We start from the raw sequence: 25,288 nt of genomic DNA on the forward strand, positions 1-25,288 counted from the left end.
AATGGTTTCAGAGGAATAAGTGGTAGTGATTGTTTTAAAAGGAAGTACAACTGCATAACTATCCAACTTGTTTTACGTCGCACCGACACAGATAGGTTTTATGGTGATGATGGGATAAAAAAGGGATAGGAGTGGGAAGTAACTTTTTTTGCTAGGGGCTTTACGTCGCACCGACACAGATAGGTCTTATGGCGACGATGGGATAGGAAAGGCCTAGGACTTGGAAGGAAGAGGCTGTGGCCTTAATTAAGGTACAGCCCCAGCATTTGCCTGGAGTGAAAATGGGAAACCACGGAAAACCATCTTCAGGGCTGCCGATAGTGGGATTCGAACCTACTATCTCCCGGATGCAAGCTCACAGCCGTGCACCTCTACGCGCACGGCCACCTCACCCGGTGGGGAAAGAACTGGCTGTGGTCTTAATTAAGGTACAGTCGCAGTATTTGCCTGGTGTAAAAATGGGAAATCACGGGAAACCATCTTCAGGGCTGAGAACAGTAGGGTTTGAACCCACTATTTCCCAAATGCAAGTTCATAGCTGCCGCCCCCCACCCCCTCCGTCAGGGGTTGGAAAATAGTTTAAAATTTTCTTAAATAATATCTAGGTTATAAAATTTTAAGTCCATAAGCCAACCAGTTTTTGGGTCCGGTTTCTTGGCTGAATGGTCAGGATTAAGGCCTTTGGTTCAAAGGGTCCGGAGTTCAATTCCCAGTCAGGTCGGTGATTTTAATTGTGTCTAGTTAATTCCTCTCACTCGGGGACTAGGTGCTTATGTTTGTCCCAACATTTCCACCCTCATAACAAATTGCACTACCAACCACCACACCAATATGTAATATGAAATACATTTTTATGGTTGGTGTTAGGAAGGGCATCCGGCCGTAAAACATGACCAACTCTACAGTCCGCTGCAGATCGCACCGCGACCTCATCAGAGTGTGGGAAGTGCGGTAGAAGAACTTTGACTTATTTAACATCTAGAGCATAAAAGATCAATCATTATTTCATGAGGACATAGGTCACTAAAAATGGCTATTTCCACCCCTAGCATCTATGATGGCCTGTAAACGATCAGGCGTACTGTTCACAAGTTAGTGGATGGCCTTTTTTGGGATCTGATTCCACTCCTCCAGCAATGATGCTCTCAATTATGCCACGGTGGTGCCACATTGTCTCACGTTCCTTCCACACATACGAGTGTATAAGAGTTGCAGTATTACAGGAAAGCCGTACTGAGAATTTCATCTATACAGCAGAGCCTAGTGATATGTCAATGAAGAATGTTTATATGCTGAAAATTTTCTTGCAGAATGATATGATTATTATTTAAGTAAATGAAAAAAAAAAAAAAAAATTGAATTTCTTTACCAGATAAAGTTTTGCTAACTTGAGAAATGCTTTGTAAGCTGGGTTTTTATCATCTTTTTCTTTAGTGTTTATTCTGCCCGGTTGCAGGTTCCACTACACGGATCTGCTATACAGAAATCGGACTCATTTAGTTCCATCTCGGGCTGCATCTGGATTGATATTCACACTCTTGAGGTCTTTATATTGTGTGTTTGGCCCAATATTGCTTCCGTTTTGTGATGTCTCGATTTAGGGAGCCAGTAGATGTTTCATTCTCCTTCATGGGCATCAAGTTTTGCGTTGAGATCTGTGAACCGTGTGGAGTTTGTCATGGCTACGATCTTCTTCGCATCACTACGGGCTGTTCTATATGCATTCCAACAAGACTGTGTTTTGTGGGCAAAAAACACATGGTTTTTATTAGCCATAAAACAAAATTTGATCTCCCCACGGAATGTTACAAAAGAGTACACCGAGTCCCTAATTTGTCATAATTAGGTAACTGCTAGAAACAGTACCACATAATGTCTTTTTTTCTGTGTCATATCTACCATAATCATTCATCACTTGCAATGCTGGTCATATTTCCTACATATATAAAATTTAAAACTGTTTTCAGTTCACTACCATGTATTCAATGAGGAAGTGAGCCATTGCAAAATCAGATCCACGCTGGACAGGAAGAGTGTCTTCCCTCCTTAAACGGTAAGAGTGCGTAGATCATTCATGATCTAGCCTCAACTCGCAAAAATTTGCCTCTCTCCGTGATGACTGGGAAGAAAATAATCACATCAACAGTACTCAGCTTGTTGGGAATTTCAACAGATAGCTACTATGACTCCTAAGACTCCAGGATAGTTCAGAGTAGCCAAAAACAACATAACATACCTAGCAGGTACGTTCACTAGTCAAGGTTACAGTGATACCACATCTTTTGCAGCTTGGCCTGCTAATTCGTTTCCCACTCGATGCAACGAGGCTACATGAAGGTGATCCTGGTGCCAGAATCCCACAAAAGTCATGGATCCGCTGCATCAGCGAATGTCATGGGGAACGTGAATCTATAGACTGCAATGATGATGATTGTTTTAAGGGGCCTAACATCGCACGTCATCGGCCCCTAATGAGACGAGATGGACAACATGGTATACGATACGTAAAAATTATAAATGTATCCACAGACTAGAGTTAAAAAAATGGTGATGAAAAAATGAGTATGAGATTAAAACAGTCTGTGGATCTAATTCGCAATGCCTTATTTTCTAATAAAATAAAAGAAAATACAGGAGACAAAAGAATAAGGCATTGCCTGGTAGTACAGATATATATACATAATTAACATTAAACGTTAAAATAACACGTTAAAATACGCAACACAAGTAAAATGAAGTCAATGGGATAAAAGCACAATTGACACAAATACACTAGGACAAAGGACATCATCAGGCACGCTAAAACAGACCACTATCCCTCATAAAGTGAATGACGAGGTCTGCTGACTGCTCATCATCTCGCAAGATAAGGGAGATGGTACTTGGGAGGTTAAGACTACAGTGAAGATCGACCGGATCCATACACTCCGTAAGGATGTGTACCATGGTAAGATGGTCGCCGCAGGTACACACCGGAGGGGGTTCTCCTTTCAAAAGATGCGAGTGAGTCAGGATACCATGACCGATCCGAATACGACATAATACCACGGCTTCCCTCCGCGAAACCCGAAGGGAAGTCCTCCATACCTTCGTTGTTCCTTTTATCGCTCTCAGCTTATTGGGAAGTGGAATGGCCTGCCACTCCATCTCCCAATGGGACATAACTAGATGTCTCAGCTGAGTGTGAATATCACTTGCTGGAACCTTGAAAGGCAATGGGGGCAGTGTAACTGCCTCCTTGGCAGCCTGATCTGCTAATTCATTTCCCTCCACACTCATGTGGCTTGGGAGCCACATAAAAGTGATTCTGGTGCCAGCATCCGAACACCCAGCCAGCAGATCCTAGACCCGCTGTACCTGAGGGTGTCGAGGGAAACAAGTATTTTTTTTTTTTTTTGCTAGTTGTTTTACGTGGCACCAACACAGATAGGTCTTACGGTGACGATGGGACAGGAAAGGGCTAGGAGTGGGAAGGAAGCGGCCGAGGCCTTAATTAAGGTACAGCCCCAGCATTTGCCAGGTGTGAAAATGGGAAACCACGGAAAACCATTTTCGGGGCTGCCGACAGTGGGGTTCGAACCTACTATCTCCCGAATACTGGATACTGGCCGCACTTAAGTGACTGCAGCTATCGAGCTCGGTGAAACAAGTATCAATAGACTGTAGCGAGCTCAAGGTGTCAGTACACAGAAGAAAGTGTCGGCGTCCATTGGACAGTGTGTACCGCAGCGCTTCACAGATAGCATAGAGCTCTGCTGTGTACACACTACAGGTTTCCGGGAGAGAAAAAAGAAACCTATCATTGTCGACAACGAACGCACAGCCCACCTTCGTATCTGTCCTTGAACCATCTGTGTAGACGACGACTGAACCTGGATAGCAGCCAACAACAAACAGGAAGAGCCTCCGATAAATCGAAGGGTCCGTGTTTTCTTTCGGGCCAGTGTGCAGATCCAGGATTATGTCGCCAAAGTGGTCGCACTTAAGCAACCAATCTGCTTGGAGCGCAGTGCTCGTCTTTAAAAGCAAACCACCATTGCACATCTTTTTAAGGGCCTCAAGTTCACCGTAGACATCATCAATGTGGCGACTAAATAGAATCGATTTCACCAACTTGAAGTCGTGCCTATAGGTTCTGGTAGCAACTAGGAACCTAGGGAAGCTGGAACCCAGACTAACACGCTGTGCTTGTTCCAAAGGGATTGCCCCCCTTAGGGAATTAAATGTTAAAGACTTGGGTAGCGAACTACCTGAGGTGGCAGGCGGAAGCGGTTTCGACGCCATGCCCGAAATCATCCTCCCCGAATGCCACCCACTCCGATCAGGGGTCTCTGTAGCCGAATCAAGCAGCCACGGCAATACCCACCTGGTCACAGCAGGTACTGCCCGGGGTCTGATGCTGGACGATGTCTAATAAGGGAGGACTGAGGCAATGAGCACGAGGACTCCCTCCAGTCACCCGCAATAGCATGTACCCCATAGCGTGTACAGAGCACTACAAATAAGTAAAAATAAATTAAAATAATTAATAAGAATATGTCCTTCTGGCATTCGGCTGTGCGAGGACCTGTGTTGTTAGGGTGATACTACTGCCCGGGTAAATGACACTCCCACCCGCCACTTCCTGGGTGGTAACTGGCATGGGCTTTTGAGCATAGTCGCATACGTAGGAGCTCCATCGCCGAGCAGCACGCACATCAAAAATTTGGAAATGGTCTACAACTGACCCTCGGAAAAACAATAAAAAAATAAAGAGGTGACCATGGCCACATGACCCTTTTAGTCGCCTTCTATGACAGGCAGGGATTACCTGTGAATATATTCAACCCCTCCCATCCACAGGAGGTCCAACACATTATACCAAACCACAATCCATGTCCGCGCCTAGGTCGCCCCTTTTAGTCCCCTCATAAGACAAGTAAGGGATACCGAGGGTGTATTCTACATGTGTGGCCCCCACCCACAGGGGGTGTGTGTTTGGTCTGCGAGAGGTATTTTATTTCCCTCAAGTCCGCCGGCAAGCCGGTTAGGACCCCCCTATCCGCCACCTGGGACGCGCCATGTGGGAGTATCACCTCTCCCCCTGCTACTACAGCGTAGTATGTTCGTGGGAGACTGCAATGAGCTTAAAGAGTTTGTAAATATCAGAAAATGGCCTCGTTCATCTTTATCTAATATGATAAAAATATCTCAAGTATATATACTAGGTAGGGCTAGGACAATTCCAAGACAATAATAACAATATCATGCCATTTATACTCAGTGTAGGTATTATGATGGCTAAGGATGGATACGGTCAACTGCTAGATGCCAGGCGGTAGAGCATTTATCTTCTGAAGACTCAGAGCAAAGCCTTTGCAAAATGTAAAGAATTTATCTTTGTCTATTTATACTGGTCGTGAAAGCATCAATTCACGCCTTCTTTTTGATGGCGATAACGAAAGCAAAATTTAAATATTTTTCATACGACTTTTCCCTTAAAAGTTACATCCCAGCGAGAAATACCTGTTGCTCTCTAGTGTATTGCATTACTGCTATCATATGTCAGATATATTCATACTGTGACATTCTTGTGAGAATGTAATTCATTGATTTATACGAGTGTTGTATCAACTGATCTGGACACGTGCGTCTTTACTGCGACAAGCGAGGGGATTTTTTTTACTTGTGCAGCTATTTTTATCACTTGCGAGAGGACAAGGCCGCCTGGAACATAGAGAATAATAAAACCATACATTCTGAACAGCTGACTCTCAGTTGCTAAATGTGGACGAATAATGTGTTGGAATATCAATTATCGGAAGAAGTATAACAGCGCTACCAGCAGTAAGTAGGAGTATTTACCGATGTGAAATTATGTCACATTAATGATAATTAAGTTACTTCTCAATCACAACATTTAGAAGATGATTTTTGGCTAATTTTGTGACAATCTATGAATGCATTTTGTATTAACTAATTTAGACAACAATTTAAGAATTTACTATCTCAACTGAACGTGCACTACCGGTTACCAGTGACAATGAGCTTTACTTAGCCGAGGGCAGAGGAAGCTGTCATACACACTCTAATTCTGACCGTCGCAGTGGACGATAGAATGACGTATTCGATGCCTGACTGGAGCTATTTATATTTGGTTAGATAATAATGTTATTTGCTTCATGTCCCACTAACTACTCTTTTACGGTTTACGGAGATGCCGAGGTGCCGGAATTTAGTCCCGCAGGAGTTCTTTTACGTGCCAGTAAATCTACCGACAGGAGGCTGACGTATTTGAGCACCTTCTAATACCACCGGACTGAGCCAGGATCGAACCTGCCAAGTGGGGGTCAGAAGGTCAGCGCCTCAACCGCCTGAGCCACTCAGCCCGGCCGATATTTGGTTAGACACGTGCCTATGGAACTGTGCTCGCCTATACAAGTCAGATGTTAAAAGTATAACTTCACAAACCAACGGATGTGAATGTTACTAGTTACTCGTAGTAAAGTACGTATCATTTTACGATATTGAAGATGTCAAAAACATATCAGATGTAAGGCTTTTCAGGCATTTGCTCTATTAACCAGTGTTTCGTCTTAGGTCTGACACTAGACTCACTGAAGACTGCGTCCAGGATTAGTATTAATTGTACAATTTTGTTTGTTTGTTTATTTATTTAATAAATGTGTAAACAACAGAGAGACACACCAATTACAGGTGGCTTTTACAAATTATTTGACACAAGTAACACAGAAATACACAGAAGAAAACATGTTGTTTTTTTTGCTTTACGTCGCACCGACAAAGATATGTCTTATGGCGACGATGGGATGGGAAAGGCCTAGGAATGGGAAGGAAGCGGTTGTGGCCTTAATTAAGGTACAGCCCCAACATTTGCCTGGTGTGAAAATGGGAAACCACGGAAAACCATCTTCAGGGCTGCCGACAGTGGGGTTCGAACCCACTATCTCCCGATTACTGGATACTGGCCGCACTTAAGCGACTGCAGTGGAAAATATGAAAATGCTATGTAAAGTTTCAGTATATTACCATGAAACTGCTGCCATGTGAAGAGGACGTCTACAGTCATCAGAATACGAGGATGGATTCCATTGCAGTGTTCAACCTTTATTCTACTATGAGCTTCTAGATCATCAGACAGTCACTAACGGAGGAGAAATGTGAGGGCATCTGCCCTAAGCATATCACTTAAGGATGATTTCTCATCATTCAACATGAATTATGCAGTCTAAGCTAAGTCGATTATACATTATACTAGATATCTGTTCTATGTAGTTGTATTTTTCGTTACGTTTGTAGTGTGGTCTTATAGTTCAAAATAATAAACTTCATTGTTAGGTTCCGTATTGAGTTAATTTTTTTTTTTTTGCTAGCGGCTTTACGTCGCACCGACACAGATAGGTCTTATGGCAACGATGGGATAGGAAAGGCCTAGGAGTTGGAAGGAAGCGGCCGTGGCCTTAATTAAGGTACAGCCCCAGCATTTGCCTGGTGTGAAAATGGGAAACCACGGAAAACCATCTTCAGGGCTGCCGATAGTGGGATTCGAACCTACTATCTCCCGGATGCAAGCTCACAGCCGCACGCCTCTACGCGCACGGCCAACTCGCCCGGTCGTATTGAGTTAAGACTATGCTTAAAGTGAATACAAAATTTTAATATTCCACCTTCTCAATACTAAAAAAAAATCATTTGATGTTTTACAAAAGCATTACAATTATATTAATAGGTACTAGTTTCGGTCCACTGTGGACCATCATCAGCCTAGCCAAATTACAACTTACGGAGTTGCAATACAGCAAGTTTGTTCCACGCAGCGCAAGGTTCATTGGGGTTCCGATTAAACTGAGACTACTTCTGTTTAACACAGCAAGCTTTTCATTCCACCATAGAACATGTCCAACTTTGTCAACTTTTAATCTTATGCTGGTCTCATCGGACAACTCTTCCCTCTACGCTAAACTGGAACTCACATCTAGAACTTTCTAGAAGCATATACTTAGTTATAAATTTTAATTGTGCAACACAGGAGTAACTGTCAACCAAAGTCTATCTCATCAAGAGTTTTTACGTGACTTCACAAAGATTTTACTTGTCAATATGAACACTTCTGTTACTTTTATCATAATTCGCATATACGGTTTTTCACTTTTGTCTGTCATTCCACCACCATCCCATCCTTCTAGATCCTCTCTCATTTCTCCACATTATTTTACTTTATTTTATCACTATGTCTTTTACTGTTGTAATTTGGCTAGGCTGATGATGGTCCACAGTGGACCGAAACTAGTACCTATTAATATCATTGTAATGTTTTTGTAAAACATCAAATGATTTTTTAGTATTGAGAAGGTGGAATATTAAAATTTTGTATTTACTTTAAGCGTGATCTTATAGACAATCATTTGCTCTTACTTCTCTTACATTTCTTCTATTAAGTACTTTTACATACGAGTTGTGTTGAAAATGTGAATTTCCAATGTTGGATATTTCAATCATGCAGAACAGCAGGTTTTCCTAACCATGTGTTAAGCTCCTATGACAGTGGTGAATCATCAACAGTTTACCTGTGTGTTATCTTGGTCATCGTTAAACATTCAAGGAATGTTATGCCATTTGATAACTGACACTATTAACATGAATTAATATGGTAATATTTTTCATTTTTGAGTAATATTTTGGTAATATTTGGAGCTTACATTCACACCTTGTGGTGATTGCACTCAATGTCATTGAGATGTTAATTCAGATATCAGGTAATTATTCAATTTTGGAGTGCTCTAGGAAATGTTTGCGACAAATGTTAGCTCGGATCTTTGATACCGATGAAAATGAACTAAGGTTTATTTCATGAGAGTGATACTTTGCTTTATTTCTGACTGCATATTTTCCACGATATACTGTAACAGAAAATCCACAGCCTGTGGATTTTCATACTTTAATAGATTTTGGTAAATGATATTGTGAGTCTTTTTGAGTGGACTTACTGGATAAATTTATTATTTAATGCTAGTGTTAGAATTATTCCTCAGATAATTAAATTCTGACACGTGTTTGGCGATGTGGAATACTAGATACATTTGCGACATTTGTATGCTAGATGTGGAAGATGGCAATGTCTTCGTGCATACACCATCGTGGTCACATTGGCAGAGTCTTCTGAATATTAATAAGCCTTATATTTATGCTCCTTAATATAAATTTTGTCAATGTGTGAATGAAATTGCCCTGATGTAGTTATTGATATTTTTCCAGTATACGAGTGGATTTATTGGCTATTTACCAAAAATTATCTAGATTACGTACCCTGCATCCTAATGGTCCCAAGTCCGGAATGGGAAAGGAGGAGGGTTGGGTGGCTTGGCAACCAGCTGAAAAAACTGCTACCTGTTGAGTGGCGGTAAATAACTCTACACCCCATAGGGCCCAACGGCTTCGGAAGGATGAGCCCCTTTCGGTGGGGTGATGGTGCCCTCAACGTAGGAAATAACACTGGAACTCATCATCTATGTATTTGGTCCAATGGCACAACGGACAGAGGAACCTCATTTCTATGGTTCTCAATGGTCGTAGAGGCGGACTGACTGTGAAGGCGCAACTCACTGGTATTTCGAGTCTGCGACAGTCCGTTGCAGTCGTGGTACTAGAACCTGCATGTCGCATTTAATTTGTGCCACAGGGTATAGTTCCGAGATCATAATGTGTGGCTCACTTCCTTGCAAGCTGCGATCCACCTTAATCAAAATCCCACTTGTGGCACTTTTTCCTGCTGTCACGCCCTTGAACTCAAGTCCAACGGTGATGGGAAAAGGATGGTGGAGGCAGGTTTTTGGGTGAAACTGGAAGCCTCTGGTTCGGACCTGCACATTGGCAACGGATTAGTAATGGTCGTCTTTCCGAGACCTCAAGAGTACTCAGGAATTCGCTCCTCAATCTGTTTCGGTAGGCCTATTTAGGATCACTGCTTCCCACCATGATTGGGGACGACCCCAAAAAATGTGGGCTAAACATCGGTAGTCACACTTTCAGCCAGCTGGGAGGTTGCACCCAGTGGGTCACCCCTTATGTGGCTGAAAAACAAAGATTACCAAAACTTTAGGAACCTGGAATTTTTGAACCTTACTTGATTTGAAAGACAATAACAGACCTGAGAGACGAACAGCGCTTGTCACCCATGAGCTTAGACGAATGAACAACGATATTGCTGCCTTAAGTGAAACCAGACTGTTGAGTGAAGGTAAACTTACAGAGTTCAGCTCAGGTTACACAATCTTCTGGAAGGGAAAAGATGAGAGAGAACACCGCATTCATGGTGTTGGATTCGCTGTGAAGACCACATTGGTGAATGATTATCAGCCAACTCCAACCACTATCAGCAAAATAATTGCACAATAATCTCACTCTCTGGAGCTAAATCTATGACACTCATCTCCACGTATGCTCCCACCTTGGATGCTGATGTAGAAGCTAAAGACCAATTCTACAACCTGCTGAGCACTACCATCACCAAAGTGCCACCAAGAGACAAGCTCTTACTACTTGGCGATTTCAATGCCAGAGTTGGTAACGATCACCAATTATGGGACAATGTGATGGGAAAACATGGACTTGACAACTGCAATGCCAATGGTCTACTGCTCCTTTGTCTATGTGCTGAACATGAATTCTTTATTACTAATACTCAGTTCCGCCTGCCTAATCGCTACAAGACCACTGGGATGCATCCTCGCTCAAAGCACTGGCACATCCTTGACTGTATCATCACCAGGCAATGTGATAAAAAAGATTGTTACAAGGACAGCAAGAAACATCGATGACTCATGGATAGATCATAAGCATAGATCTTGCCGGCTGAGAACTTCAATCTGTCGCAAACCAAAGAGACCCATCCACAACCTGCCCAGAAAGAAATTTGATACTTCTAAACTTCAAATTGAATCCATTGCTACAGATTACAGAAATGCAATCTCAAACAAAATGACTAATCATCCAGTTAGCAGTGATAGTACAAATCAGGAGTAGGCCACGCTTCAGAAGGTCATCACTGAGTCAGCTAAGGAAACAATTGGTTTTGTGAGGAAAAAAAGACAAGACTGGTTTGATGAAAATAATGAAGAAATTAAGTGACTGATCAATGCCAAACCGGAAGCCCATCTATCCTTCCTTCAAGATCAGTCTTCCAATGTGAAGAAATCACATTTCTTGGAACTTAAAGGAAAATGTCAGGTACAAATTAGGAAAATCAAGAATAACTGGTGGCAACAAAGAGCTGAAGAACTGCAAAGACTATCTGATGCTCGTGACCTGCCAAACTTCTACGCTGGCATAAAGGAGATGGTCCAATTCGATCTTCATCGGGGACATTGAAGACTGCTAACAACTCCATCATTTTAACTGATAATGGAGAAATTTTAGAACATTGGAAGGAACATTTCTCGGCACTTCTAAATCGTGCCTCCAGTGTCGCTGAGGACTTTCTTTGTAACGTCCCTCAGCAGCCCCAACAACCATGGATGGCATTTCCACCCACATACAGAGCCTTCACCGAAGCACTCAATCAACTAAACCAAGTAAGGCTCCTGGTCGTGATAACACCACTCTGGAGCTCATACAACATGTAGGTATACCCTTGAAGACTTAGACTTTTCACACTCATCCTCTTGATTTGTAAAACTCGAGAAGTACCTGACGACTTGAAGACTACTAACATCATCACTATCTTCAAGAAATGCGATCTTAGCATATGGGGAACTACCGTGGTGTATTGCTTTTGTCAATTGCAGGTAAAATTCTGGCAAGAATTCTATCAAAGACTCCAAGTTATCTCAGAGAGGATTTTGCCTGAGTATCAATGTGGCATCCAAACCTCCAGAGGCACAACAGATATGAACTGTGCCATACAGCTCCAGGAAAAATGCAGACAGCAACAGCAGCTTCTGTATTTAGTTTTTTATGGCCTGGAAAAAAGCTTTTGATTCAGTACCAAGATCTGATATGTGGAAAGTATTGAGACATTTTGGATGTCCTGAAGGTTATGTGGAAATGGTTCAAGCTCTTCATGATGGCATGTCTGGACAGGTTCTTTGTGGTAACTCAGTATCAGATTCGTTCCCAATCACTCATGGATTGAAAAAAGGCTGTGTGCTTGCTCCTACACTCTTTGCACTGTACATGGCTGCCATGCTGCATGAATCATCTGCAAACAACTTAGGCATGGAGATTGCTACTGCTAGGAGCTTTACGTCGCACCGACACAGATAGGTCTTATGGCGACGATGGGATAGGAAAGACCTAGGAGTTGGAAGGAAGCGGCCGTGGCCTTAATTAAGGTACAGCCCCAGCATTTGCCTGGTGTGAAAATGGGAAACCACGGAAAACCATCTTCAGGGCTGCCGATAGTGGGATTCGAACCTACTATCTCCCGGATGCAAGCTCACAGCCGCGCGCCTCTACGCGCACGGCCAACTCGCCCGGTGGCATGGAGATTAAGTTTCGTTTTGATGGAGGCCTATTCAATCTGGCAACACTTTGCTCACAGACATACCCTGGTTGCCAGGGTGACAGAACTGCAGTATGCTGATGACACTGCATCTCCTGCTCTACCACCTGCAGAACTACATCAGTCAGTCAACTGCTTTAAAGCTGCATGTGATCGCTTTGGTCTTGTCATTAATGCGAAAAAAACTAAGGTACTTGCAGAACCTGCCCCAGTATTGACTCTTCCTGAGTTCAGTATCTCCATCTTGGACAAAACACTGGCAGGTTGATCACTTTTCATATCTTGGTAACATCTTGTCTAAACGGTGTACCTGCGAACAAGATGTTGATAAAAGAATCATGCAGCATTTGGACGGTTAATGCAGAGTCTTCATGAATAACGACCTAAAACTGCATACCAAACTCATGGTCTACAAAGCTGCTGTCATTTCCATGCTAATGAATGGCTGTGAAACTTTGACACTCTACTGCCATGATATAAAAAAACTTGAGCACTTCCACCAACAAAAAATGAGATACATCTTGAATATTAAGTGGGAGGACTATGTGACCAACAAGGCAGTTCTCGACAAAGTGCAGCTAAATAGCATTGAGGCAAAAATCATCGCTCATCACCTGAGATGGTTAGGCCATGTTCACCGCATGAGTGATAACAGGCTTCCGGCCAAATTCTTTGCTCCGGCAGACCTCATGGAACCCCTGTTAAGTGTTTTAAGGACCAGCTAAAACATATCATGAAGACAACTGGTATAAATATACAGACATCAAGAGGCCAAGCGAAAAGTAAGAAAGCTCCGTCAGTTACAACCCCACCTTCCAGCATTAATTTGGTGTGATTTGTGTGGGCACATGTTTTATGCCAAGATTGGTCTGTTTAGTCATCGCCAACACATCCATAAACTGAGTTGATCTGATAACCTTATGGAGGAAGAAGTTATATATACTCGGATAGAGTTACAGCCGCCTACGACTTTGACATAGTCAATATGTACGCGGATGTACCTATCAATAAAAGCATCAAAATAGTAAAAAATAATCTTTATAAATTTAGTAAATTGACTGTAGGCGAGATAAATGAGTTTGTTCATATCCTCAAGTTTACATTAAATAATAGTTTCTTTACTTTTAATAACACCGTATACCAACAGAAGGGTCCTATGGGGTCACCGGCCTCGGGAATCCTCGTTGATATTTACATAGATTTCCTTGAATACACTCATATCATAGGCAAAATTAATGGTATCAAACATTGGACACGCTATGTTGGTGACACTTTTATTATCCTAGATTCCCATACTACTGATAGCAATACAGTTCTTGAATTACTTAATAACCTTGATCCGCATACAAAGTTTACGATAGAATCTGAGAACAACAATTCCCTTATCTCAATTTAACTATCACTCGCAATCAGAATAAAACCCTTTCTTTTAATATTTACAGGAAGCCCACTCACACAATAAACACAATTCACCAGACTTCTCTACACCCAGGGACGCAGAAGAAGACAGCTTTTAATAGTATGATTTTCAAAGCTCAATGTTCTTTATCCCATAAGAATTTTAAAAAGGAAATCAACACCATTTACACAATAGCCGAAGGTAATGGTTTCAGTAAAGCTTTCGTGAACAAAATCCTTAATAAATTTAAAAATAAACCCAAGACCACCTTATTAAAAGAATCTTCCCCTAAAGAGAAGTTCACCACATTTACCTTTAATAATAATAATAATAATAATAATAATAATAATAATAATAATAATAATAATAATAATAATAATAATAATAATAATAACATATATCCTAACACAAGTTAAAAATAGCTTTCAAGATCGTTCACACCAATGCAAAAACATTTTTAAATTCTCATACCATCAATGGCAACAAAAAATGTACAAACTCTGGGATATACAAATTAAAATGCCAATCTTGTTATTCAACGTACGTACGGCAAACAGGCCGTAGCTTCAATATAAGATACTTCGAACACCTCAATGTCCTGAAGTACAACCGCTACTCAGCCATGAGCGAACATTGTAGGGAGAAAAAATCACAAATACACAACAACTGACCACGATTTAAAGATGTTACACTATGAACAGAAAGGGCCCTTACTCAACATACTGGAGAATATTTATATAGATATTGACCTATATAACAATCCTGTGCACAACCTAAATGAAATCAAAGAGAAGAAAAATGTATTATTGGAAACCTTTGTCCCGCTCATCTGTGAACAATTTATTAACAGAAACGAGTTTCACTACCGACATTCTAGAACAAGACCCACCCTTCCCTCAACATACCCCTCCCGTGACTCACCTCATCCCTCCCTCTTTGCCCTTCCCTCTCCTCTTCCGCAGCCAACCGCATCAGCATGGACACACGGTAAGCCACACACAAGCTTAGTTGTCAATCTGACTTGAGACTGACAAGGTCGTTCCACTCGAGACGACAACTTTTTATTACAAGTAAGTCGACTGAGTTTTCTTTTCACACAATATTTTGACTTGTTTTTCATCCACTCATAGTTCTTTTTCTCATTACAGATGTTACACACTTACACACTTTTTAATCCACATTATTGATGGTCTCACTACACTGCCCAGCACAGTGTTTCATTTTAACAGTCAGCAGTTTTATTTGTCAATCAAGAACGACCTATCAGACGAGAGGACTTTGTACCTCAATGTTTTTTAATTCATTAATCATGATCATTGTCATTTCACTTCATCAAGATTTTAAATTTGTTTTGTGTTATGTAATAATTGTTCTGCTACTGAAGATGGCCTTGATAATAGGCCGAAACATGTACAGACTCTGTTCCATCTAACAGATGATTTGATTTGTATTGATAAGGAGGATTTTATAAATACTTTTTATTTGTAAAGTAAACCTAGGAATATGTGCTAAATTTCATGTTCATCATTTGTACCCGACATTTACGGAGAAAATTTACCGGGATTGTGAGCAGTTGATTTAATGATTTGTAGATATTATAGTCTATTTCTTCTGTGTCTATACTTGGTAATTATATTGTAGAATTGTGGTTTCAGTATATTTGTAGTTGTTAGAAATATAAATAAATAGGAGGATGTGATTTATTTCAGACTTACATGTGTGCCATGTAGGCAAATCTAGATGTGTTTCAGTGCGTAGGGATTCTGATCTACGTTGTTGTCCATGTTCCAGCGTCAATGGTTAATTTTGTTCGTTACAAGAGATGTTTCTTTTCCTTCAGTTCATTTGAATTGACCACTTAACATTAATTGATTAATTAGGCTAACTGATAATTCATTCTGAACAGATACATAGTTGATGTGTCGATTTAATTTACACTATTTTAAAAGCATACTCAAATAAAAACTAACTTGTTCATTAATATTAATTATATTGTAAATTCCCACGATATAATTTTAAGTCAAGTTTCATTATGAGAAAATTAATTGGAATGTTTATTTTTTTCTCTAACCATATGTTATATTCCACCTTTTCTTACGATCATTCAATGTATTTTTCAGATGTGTACAAGAATTTTACCTCAATAGCCTATTTTCTAAAGGAATCATTAACTAATTTAATAATTCATACTCTGCAAGAACAAATTTATTGTCACCATTCAATTCTGTTAGAATAGTTAGGATGAATTTTGCCTGTACCATCCCATTTGTTTGAACTATTTTCATGTTAGCCCAAGAGTTAAATCAATTGCATAATTAACGTAGTGATCATCCACACTATCATAGCTAGGCAGGATGGCATTTTCATTTTCTGATTTTGAATAAATCACGTACGATTTTTTTAATGTGGCCATTATCATTGCCGAACCTACCACTATTTTCCCTGTCAGTTATGACTACAGTATTTAGATGCCAAACCTTACTTACCTTATGTCTCTTGCTCGTTGCTGACTTTGTTACGGGGACATTATGACCCCACTAAACTGCAACTAACAGATGATGAGGTACAGCTTGGCCTTGTGACCGCGCACCTTGTTGGTGGGCCAGGCCCAGTCTAGCCTGGCATTGTCCACCAAGCAGCAGAGGCTGGGCCTAGTGGAGCCTGCATGGTGCTAGGTTTTGAACACATTATATTACGTACTGAAAAGGCACTGATAGTTTTGATGTATCAGCATTGCAGGAATCCTCAAATCCTAACAGAGTTGCCTAATAGTAAAAGACTGAGCATAACACGACTGTCAACAGACTTCAGCACATCAGTGACATCATCATCATTTCCCTTTATCCAGCTGTAGCCGGGTAGGGGCAAATATGGTTCCTCTCCAAAGAAACGGTCTTTCCACCACTTCTCCCCCAACACTGTGTGACATATACTGTGCAAATATAAAAGTCTGGCCATCTGGCTCAACAAAGAAGTCAACAAACTGATAAATCAAATATTCATTGATTCAAGAGGATGAGTCCTAGAAGATCAACCTGAAAGATTTCATATTCTAGGTAAACATCAGAGGATAGCAAAATCTGTTTATAGCTCCATCTGTGTAAGGACAACAACGTGGAAGAGATAATCGTCATGATGAGGAATTTTCATGAAAAACTGAATTTTGAGCAAAATATCTTGGCCTAGGTGATGTGGAACCCTTTGCCTGACTGACAAGCTTGAAAAACAGGGCTTATCACAGTCACATTCCAGAAAAAAAACATGCTGAAAATTTTTTCAAGCTTGGGAGTACAACTTCAGAAATGGTTCCAAGATTTTAAGAAAATGGAGCTACTGGTGCAGTGCATTGCCTCACCTTTTGTGGATACTGACATAGAGGAACATTCGGCTTGTGCCACGCAACATTTGCTGGAAGGCAGCCCTGGAACAGAAATGGAACAAGATCTGTCACTGATGTCTCTAGTTTTATGCTCAGAACCTATATGGCCACTTGTATTCACGAAAAATATTCTATCCTGGTTAAGTTGCACTGAGAGTATACCCGGTATCCTGGTCTATCTCCCTCTGCATGGCTTTCTTTTCAAATGTGAAAGTAATACAAGTTCAGGTCACGTTAGATAAGCTCTATATTTTATCCATCATGTAATGGGCAAAATATACAGATTTGGGGTAAGTGGCTGTTAGTTCTGCTTGTTTGTGCACTTGTACGTTACCATCTACACACGAGGGGTGGAACATAAGTTATGGCAGTTATCTTTTCGCTCACACTAGCATGGTGCAAACATACAATGGCCATTATGCCCTGGAAAGCTTGACACTCATAGTACATACCTGCCAACTTTACAAAAACAAAATTTGAGAGATTTTGATCTGAAAATCAGGAGATACAATTGGTCGAAACTGCTTATTCTATGTGTCTTGTGCAATATGGGAGTACTATAACACTTATTGTCCCCAAACCCGCCTGTTGCTATACGAGGCTACAAGCCTAAAAATTACACATCTCTATTCCCTCACATAAAGTATGTGAGTGAGATGATCGGTCTCTGATAAGCCTTCCGAAAATAGTATGAACTCATGCTTCACACGTGTGAATCAGTCATGCACTTAGATGCCATTACTTTGCAAATGCATAGATCAATATATTGCATCACGCACTCGCTCAGTTACGCAAAGCTACTTTTATCAAGTAATAAATTAAAATTCGCCAGAATTTTCTTCAAATGGCTTCTAAAATCTCTAGAAAATTCACTAGTCGCTATCTTTGAAATTCTGTCGCTAAATTGCTTCAAAACTCCAAATCTAGCAACTAGTCTCTAGAATAGACTAGACTGATGTGAAAGAACACGAACAGACCACGCGAGAACGAGAGATTGACGTCGCAATATACAGGTTTCAATAAACATCCCACATTCACGCGCATTTCTCATATTAAAAAATGTCGATATTTCATTTGAAAGTGGCGTACAATGGCGGGATTTGAAAACAAATGTTTGATGTTCACAAAAAAAAAAAGAAGCTAAAATCGGGAGAAATAATAGAATAATCGGGAAACGGGAAAAACTGTCGAAAATCGGGAGCGTCCCGCCTAAATTGGGAAAGTTGGCAGGTATGACAGTGTATGGACACAGCAAGAGATGACAGTGCGTTAGGAGAGGTACCTTGCACAGGGCGATGGGACTGCAGTAGTGAGTCAGATTCCATGCAGAACAGATATGAAGAAGCAAGAACAGCGTGCGTACATCAACCTGGCTGTTCACCGGTTGCAAGGCCAAAGAATGTCACAGAGAGCTTGTGGAAGCTGTGGGCAATAAATGCCCTTCTGTACCGAACTGTTGCAAGATCAGCAAATATGGCGGCACCTCCTTCATTGAATTTATTTATTTATTTTTTTTGCTAGGGGCTTTACGTCGCACCGACACAGATAGGTCTTACGGCGACGATGGGATAGGAAAGGTCTAGGAGTTGGAAGGAAGCGGCCGTGGCCTTAATTAAGGTACAGCCCCAGCATTTGCCTGGTGTGAAAATGGGAAACCACGGAAAACCATTTTCAGGGCTGCCGATAGTCATTGAATTTAATAGGGGAGATTGGATTGTTTAATAGTTTAGTTGCTTGATCTTGGGTAACTATATTTATGTTGTTATTATCATTTTTTAGAGCAGCTTATACGTTGTATTTGTATTCTTATAGCTGACACGGTATATTATATTCTGGGATTTATTCATGTTCTAGAGGGTATAGCCGTGAGTTCATTTTATTGCAGCTGCATTGATTGCCATTAAATATTTTAGTGTTCTTTTGTTACAATTTTGATTAGTGCAATAGTAGTGCTGGCAGCTATAACTGAGAGTGCACAAATTCCTTTTTCATCCTGACATCCAGCAGCCATGCCTGCTCCGACACCTGTTTCATATTTAGTACATTCGTCTACATTAGTAATAGCTGGGGTTTACCTGTTAATTCGGTTTAACAGCACAGGTCCGGAAGACCTGTTAGTGTCCGGACTGATGTGCCACGTGCAGTAATTACCCAGTGCATGGACATGGATAGAAGATGAACACTACTTGAGTTACAACCGAAATAATGTCATCCTTCATGACAACACTAGACCATATCCAGCAGAGGATGTACAGAGGCAACTTCAGCACTGAGGGTGGAAGTACTGGAATATCCGCCATACTCATCGGACCTGTCCCCGTGTGATTTTGACTTCACCCCCAAAGTGAAAGAACAATTGCATGGGCGATTATTCGGGACATGCAAGGACATTGTGAATGCAGTGAAACATGAAAATGCAAAATTCACACAAGGTGAAGTGACATCCAATGTCTCCTGCATTTTTGGCAATGTGTTTTAAACAATTTAAGAATATACCGTGCAGGATATAAGAATACAAAGACAACGTATAAACTGCTCTAAAAAATTAGTGCTATGGAGTGCCCTAGAGGTTTGTGATGTCACGTGGAATCGCGTGCTCGCATGTGATTCCGCGCCAATTCAGACATTGCTCGCGCATGACATTACATAATAGTCAAGCTAAACATTTAAACTCAGATGTAACTGATGCAATTATGTTGACAATAATGAAGATTCTTCATTTGAAATAGCAGTTTTACAGTATTTACATTTTAATTTGGAGCCCCCAATGACTCCAGTGTATATTTATATTATGTAACTACTACATATCCAGGTTATGCTAGCTGGGCAGTCTGTAAAAATGGCCCGTTAAAAAGGTCCTAAGGAGAACACTGATATTATTGTATTTTTATCATATCGACTTGAATCAAAATTGGACATTTTTATGCAATAATTAATTACTGGTATTCCTCTTGTCAGAATTTAATTTAATTTCACCAGTCGAATTACACGTGTCTGCATTATAAAATAACTTAATCGATACAAGAAAGAGAGGAAATTGTGGAAGCATACATGAGAACAGGTTTGTTTAAGGAAAGCCATGCGATTCTGAGGGACAAGTATCCAGGTAGAGAACAACTAGCAAAGAGACGTATACAGGGTTTGGTTAATAAGTGGTGCACTATGGGGTCTGTGCAAAATGCCGAAAAACAAAGAGCTCCTTCGGTTCATACACTGGAAGTTACTGAGGAAATTCACCGAAGGATTATTCAAAGTCCAAAGTAGTTAACACACAAAATGGTGCAACAGGCACATTTAAGTAGGACGACTTGCCAGTGGGTACTAAAGAGCCTAGATTTTAAGCCTATCTAATAGTGGCTGTGCAACAATTACGGGAGGCTGACAATCGCAGGGCAGGAAGAAGAAGAGAAAGGATTGACAAATAATTGTTGAGGAAAAGAATTCAAACAATAAATGAAGATAGTAAGGAGAAAATTGGGGAAAGGTAACTTTTATTAAGGGCTTGCTGTTGCTGCTACTCACCTTGAAGGCGGGAGAACAGTACGTGCAACTTTTAAACTGCCCTGGTGTTGCATGATTATGAGCGAGCAGTAGAACACTAGTAGAACACTAGAAGTTCAAAATACTCTACTATGTCTTGTTTGTGATAATGTTTACCTGTATAATATTACTGTTAATGCCCTGAGGGGAATACATTGAAATTTTCCCGGCTATTCATTCCTGCCACCTGGCTAACGAAATTTTCTGGGGAGAACACTGACTCCACAGCAACGGAGTGACCAAGCCTGATGATACGAGATGATGAACAAGCAGTAGAACACTAGAAGTTCAAAATTCTCTGTTAATATTTGAATTAATAACTATTATAACAAACTCCATGCAATATCAATGGAAGAAGTACACCGTATAATATTGGCCACAATCGTTAGAGACCATCATAAGAATGAGATAGTGATTATGATATATTAGTAGCATTCTAAAACACAAAATTCTAACTACATTCTCACAATATAGAAATGCATTTATGAAACAATTGGAGAGGATTGTCTGTTGCAGCAGCATTATTAAGCCATGCATCCCAATGTGATGCTTGGTACCGGCATCCTCCCAGTCAACTTGGTAAAGTCATTAACAGTGTTGTTATAATAATAATAATAATAATAATAATAATAATAATAATGTATTCACATCCCAGTAACTACTTTGGACGGTTTTCGGAGACACCTAGGTGCTGGAATTGTGTCCCACAGGAGTTCTTTTACGTGCCAGTAAATCTACCAAGGCTGACGTATTTGAGCACCCTCAAATAGACCCACTACCGGACTGAGTCACGATTGAACCTGCCAAGTTGGGGTCAGAAAGCCAGCTCCTCAACCGTCTGAGACACTCAGCCGGGCAACAATATCGCTAGCAGCTACAGAGAAATTACTGACATTCATACCTTCAATACTTAATATCATGAAGTGGTAAGGTGAATACCATATTAATGTTTAATGAGATTATCGTAAATTAAGATTTAACCAAGTTTGGGGTTGTGTTCATTATTTTATTCTTGATTTGAAATATATGTACTTCCCATATTTTGAACCATAGCATTGTCCTGGAGTCATTAAGTGCTATTTTAAACACACTTCCTTCGTTATATCACTATTTCATTCCCGCTAGTTTCGTTGTTACAATAATTTTACGAACGGTCAGATACACCAATGCGTATTCCCATGGACTATTCCGGAACAGTGCCCATTTCCAGGCATAGGACTTGAATCAAGATCGACTTTCTCGACTCCACTCCATCGCTGGCTCATCACATCGTCTTCTATGTTTCTTCAAAAAAGAACCTAGTAAAAGTAAAAATTTAACACCAGATGAGATTTCCGAAAAAGACATTGCTGGAGGCCAGCTCATCTGGTGAAGTGGAAAGTATTCAAAATAAAAAACCACAAGTGAAACATTCTTCTAAACACCGTTTATCGGGCATCAGCAATGACTGGTTTAAGCAATTTACGTGGTTAGTTGTGAAAGAAAATGGTATGTTATGTTCCACATGTATAAAATGTTCATGGAAGAAACCAACAAAGAAGGAAGTGACTTGGGTGACTATACCGTGTGCAAGACTTCGAAAGGAGAGTTTAATTGACCATGAACAAAGCAAGCTGCATTCCCAATCTTGTTCAAACTTAAGTGAAAGATGTGCATTCAAAGAAACTGGATTTGGGCAAATAGAAAAATCAGTTTCTATTTTAAACAATTTACAGAGAGATGCTTTTCTCAGAGCCCTAATATCAATACTGGTCGGCAAAAAATGAACTAACACACACTACATTATACGAAAAATTGCTCAAACACTGCAAGGCTATGGGTTATATATAAAGCACCTTAATATTACTTAATTAGACTTCAGAAAGAATAATGCAGGAGTTACTTGATGTTATAGCTTCATAAATTAGATGTGAAATATTAAAGGACATACATTCACCAGATTATTTCAGTGCTCTGTGTGATGAAACTACAGATATTTCTGTACTGAAGCAACTTATTGTATAGATAACATGTGAACCAACTTGAAAATGAGGTTAATATTAGTTTTGTGTCAACCTGCAACATCATTGATGGTAAAGCTGAGACATTAACAAATAACCTAATTGAAGCCCTTGAAAATTTAGGGAAAAAATGTGTAATTTGGTAGGTCTAGGATCTGGTGGGGCAGCTGTCATGATTGGTAAGCAAAAGGGAGCAGGAACACTGCTAAGAGAGAAAACAAATGGACTCATGGTAAACTGTCACTGAATAAACCACAGATTGGCACTTGCTAGTGCCCAGGCAACAGCTGAAGTTCCTTATTTAGTGAAGTTTAATGATATTTTAAGACAAATCTTTTTCTTTTTTCAAAATTCTCAGTCAGAATATCATGGACAGCCCTCAAATTAAACTAATAATGGCCAGTAACACTAGATGTCAGTCTCATGACTCTGTTGTACAGTCTCTAAGAAGATCTATGGTGAGTGTTGTTGCTGCACTTGAGAGGTGGTGATGTGGTGGTGATTATTGTTTTATGAGGAAGTACAACTAGGCAACCATCCTCTATATAACACTAATCAGAGGGAAAATATGGAAGGGATCCGACACTTCGAAAAATGAAGATATCGGCCAAAGGAAGACAAGGGCCACGAAGGGCGTGAAAATGAAAGACTCCCTAGCCCTCGCAAGCCTAATAGCGTCGGGGTCGGAAAAGAATAAGAGTTGACCAAGAGAGGTCGGATAGGATAGATAAAAGTGAGGAGCCTGGCACAAGTAAGTGGAAGCAATGCCAGGACTCAGCTGAGGGCCCTGCACTTGAGAGGCCACTGAAAGGAATGACATTACAGCTGAAGGCTTAATCAAGTGCATGAAGACATACAATTTCTTAACTGCATTTATGATGCTTTCAGATATCTTACCTCTTCTGTGCACATTGTCTAGAGCTTGGCAAACGTAAGATATTGACTTGACAGAAATAGAGCCAGTCTTAAAAACTACAAAACTCGGTATCTTACAATTGAAAGACAGTCCAGGAAATAATTTTCAAAGTCTCAATCACCACCTTGCAGGTGAATGGTCAGACTTCCACATCACTTATTCAGATGTCGATGTTGTGACCTTCAAGACAACAATTTATGACAAGACTGTCATTCATCATCTAAAACACAAGATTTCCAGATATGCCCATCATTTCCTGCTTTTCAATAGTGTTTAATGCAAAAAGTCAAGATCAGAATGAAGCTTCTGAGTTGCTTCTTGATTTCTACTCTAAAATGGGAAGCCCTCCAGTCATAAATTACAATAGCGCTAAACTGGAATGGTGTGTTGCATCAAAAATGTTCCAAGGAGTGTCCTACATCAGGATAAGACCTAAATAAATAATGATGAAGTTTGCAACAACATGTGAGCTTAAGAAATCTTTTCAAAATTTAGCAAGACTAGCAGCTATTGGACTGTCCATACCTGTGAGCACAGCTGAATGTGAAAGGAGATTTTCGGCTTTGAAGAGAGTTAAAATCAGTTTGAGGAATCGTATGAAGCAGACCACACTCAACAGTTTGATGCTGATTTCACCAGAGGGACCAGAATCAACAGAATTCAATTATGTGAGAGCTGCAGACAACTGGGCCTCAAAGAAGAAAAGAAGAATCAACATATGAAGCGTCATGCTAAAAGTCAATTTCAATTTTGTAATGGTAGAAAAAGAAATATCTTATTCATGATAACAGTGAAATAGTTCAATTTTTGCAGTTAATGTTTACCTCTCTGATATTATTGTTATTGCCTAAGAGGAATAGATTGAAATTTTATCATTCATTTTTGAAGTAGCATTCCCCCACCCAGCTGACAAAAATTTCTGGGGAGAATACTGCAGGTGTTTGGTTCTTAATGTATCTCCCACCCATAACTCATTCTTAAGAGAGACCTTACCAATGTTCTGTATGCTATAGTAAGTTTCCTCCAAAGCTACACCTTATTAGCCATGTGAAGATGTGGAAAGTTGATGAATCAACTACGCGTATTTCAGCCGACTGGTTGAAACCGGCTTTCCCGTTGAAAGAAAATTTCAATATAACCACCGATCCTCAAGGTACCAAACCTACGAAGGAACCGCACAATGGTAGGACTGATCAGACAATCACCACATCAGGATGTACAGTTCGTTTTCCTGCATATTTCCTTGAATTCCATGTAAGCAAAGCTAGTTTAAACTAAAACAATTCTCCTACCGAGTTTGTCAGATCCAAAAGATGTACATTTCCAATAAACATTAAAATTTTTAGTTGATGTGCCAGCAGTTTACCAGCCTTGCTGATTATGTAAATGATTATCAAGGCCTATGTGAAAATAAAGAAATTACCGAGCGAGCTGGCTGTGCGGTTAGGGCCATGCAGCTGTGAGCTTGCATTTGGGAGATAGTGTGTTGAAATCCCAATGTCGGCAAGCACGAAGATGGTTTATTGTGGTTTCCTCATTTCACACCAGGCAAATG

The 25,288-nt window shown here is 40.4% G+C and overlaps 1 protein-coding gene across 2 annotated transcripts in view; it reads right to left on the bottom strand.

The window, feature by feature from the left end:
• The window catches only part of LOC136866539 (FGFR1 oncogene partner 2 homolog), a 61,944-nt gene that overhangs the window by 22,616 nt on the left and 14,040 nt on the right, over positions 1 to 25,288 (bottom strand). Inside the window, exon 4 of one of the 2 annotated variants that reach the window (XM_067143603.2) lies at positions 17,254 to 17,319. The exons of the other annotated variant lie outside the window; for it this stretch is intronic. Within the exon in view, the coding sequence (XP_066999704.1) occupies positions 17,254 to 17,319 (66 nt within the window). The remainder of the gene's footprint in view (positions 1 to 17,253; positions 17,320 to 25,288) is intronic. 2 annotated transcript variants of the gene reach the window in all.

Source organism: Anabrus simplex, chromosome 3 (genome assembly GCF_040414725.1).
Source record: "Anabrus simplex isolate iqAnaSimp1 chromosome 3, ASM4041472v1, whole genome shotgun sequence".
NCBI lineage: Eukaryota > Metazoa > Arthropoda > Insecta > Orthoptera > Tettigoniidae > Anabrus > Anabrus simplex.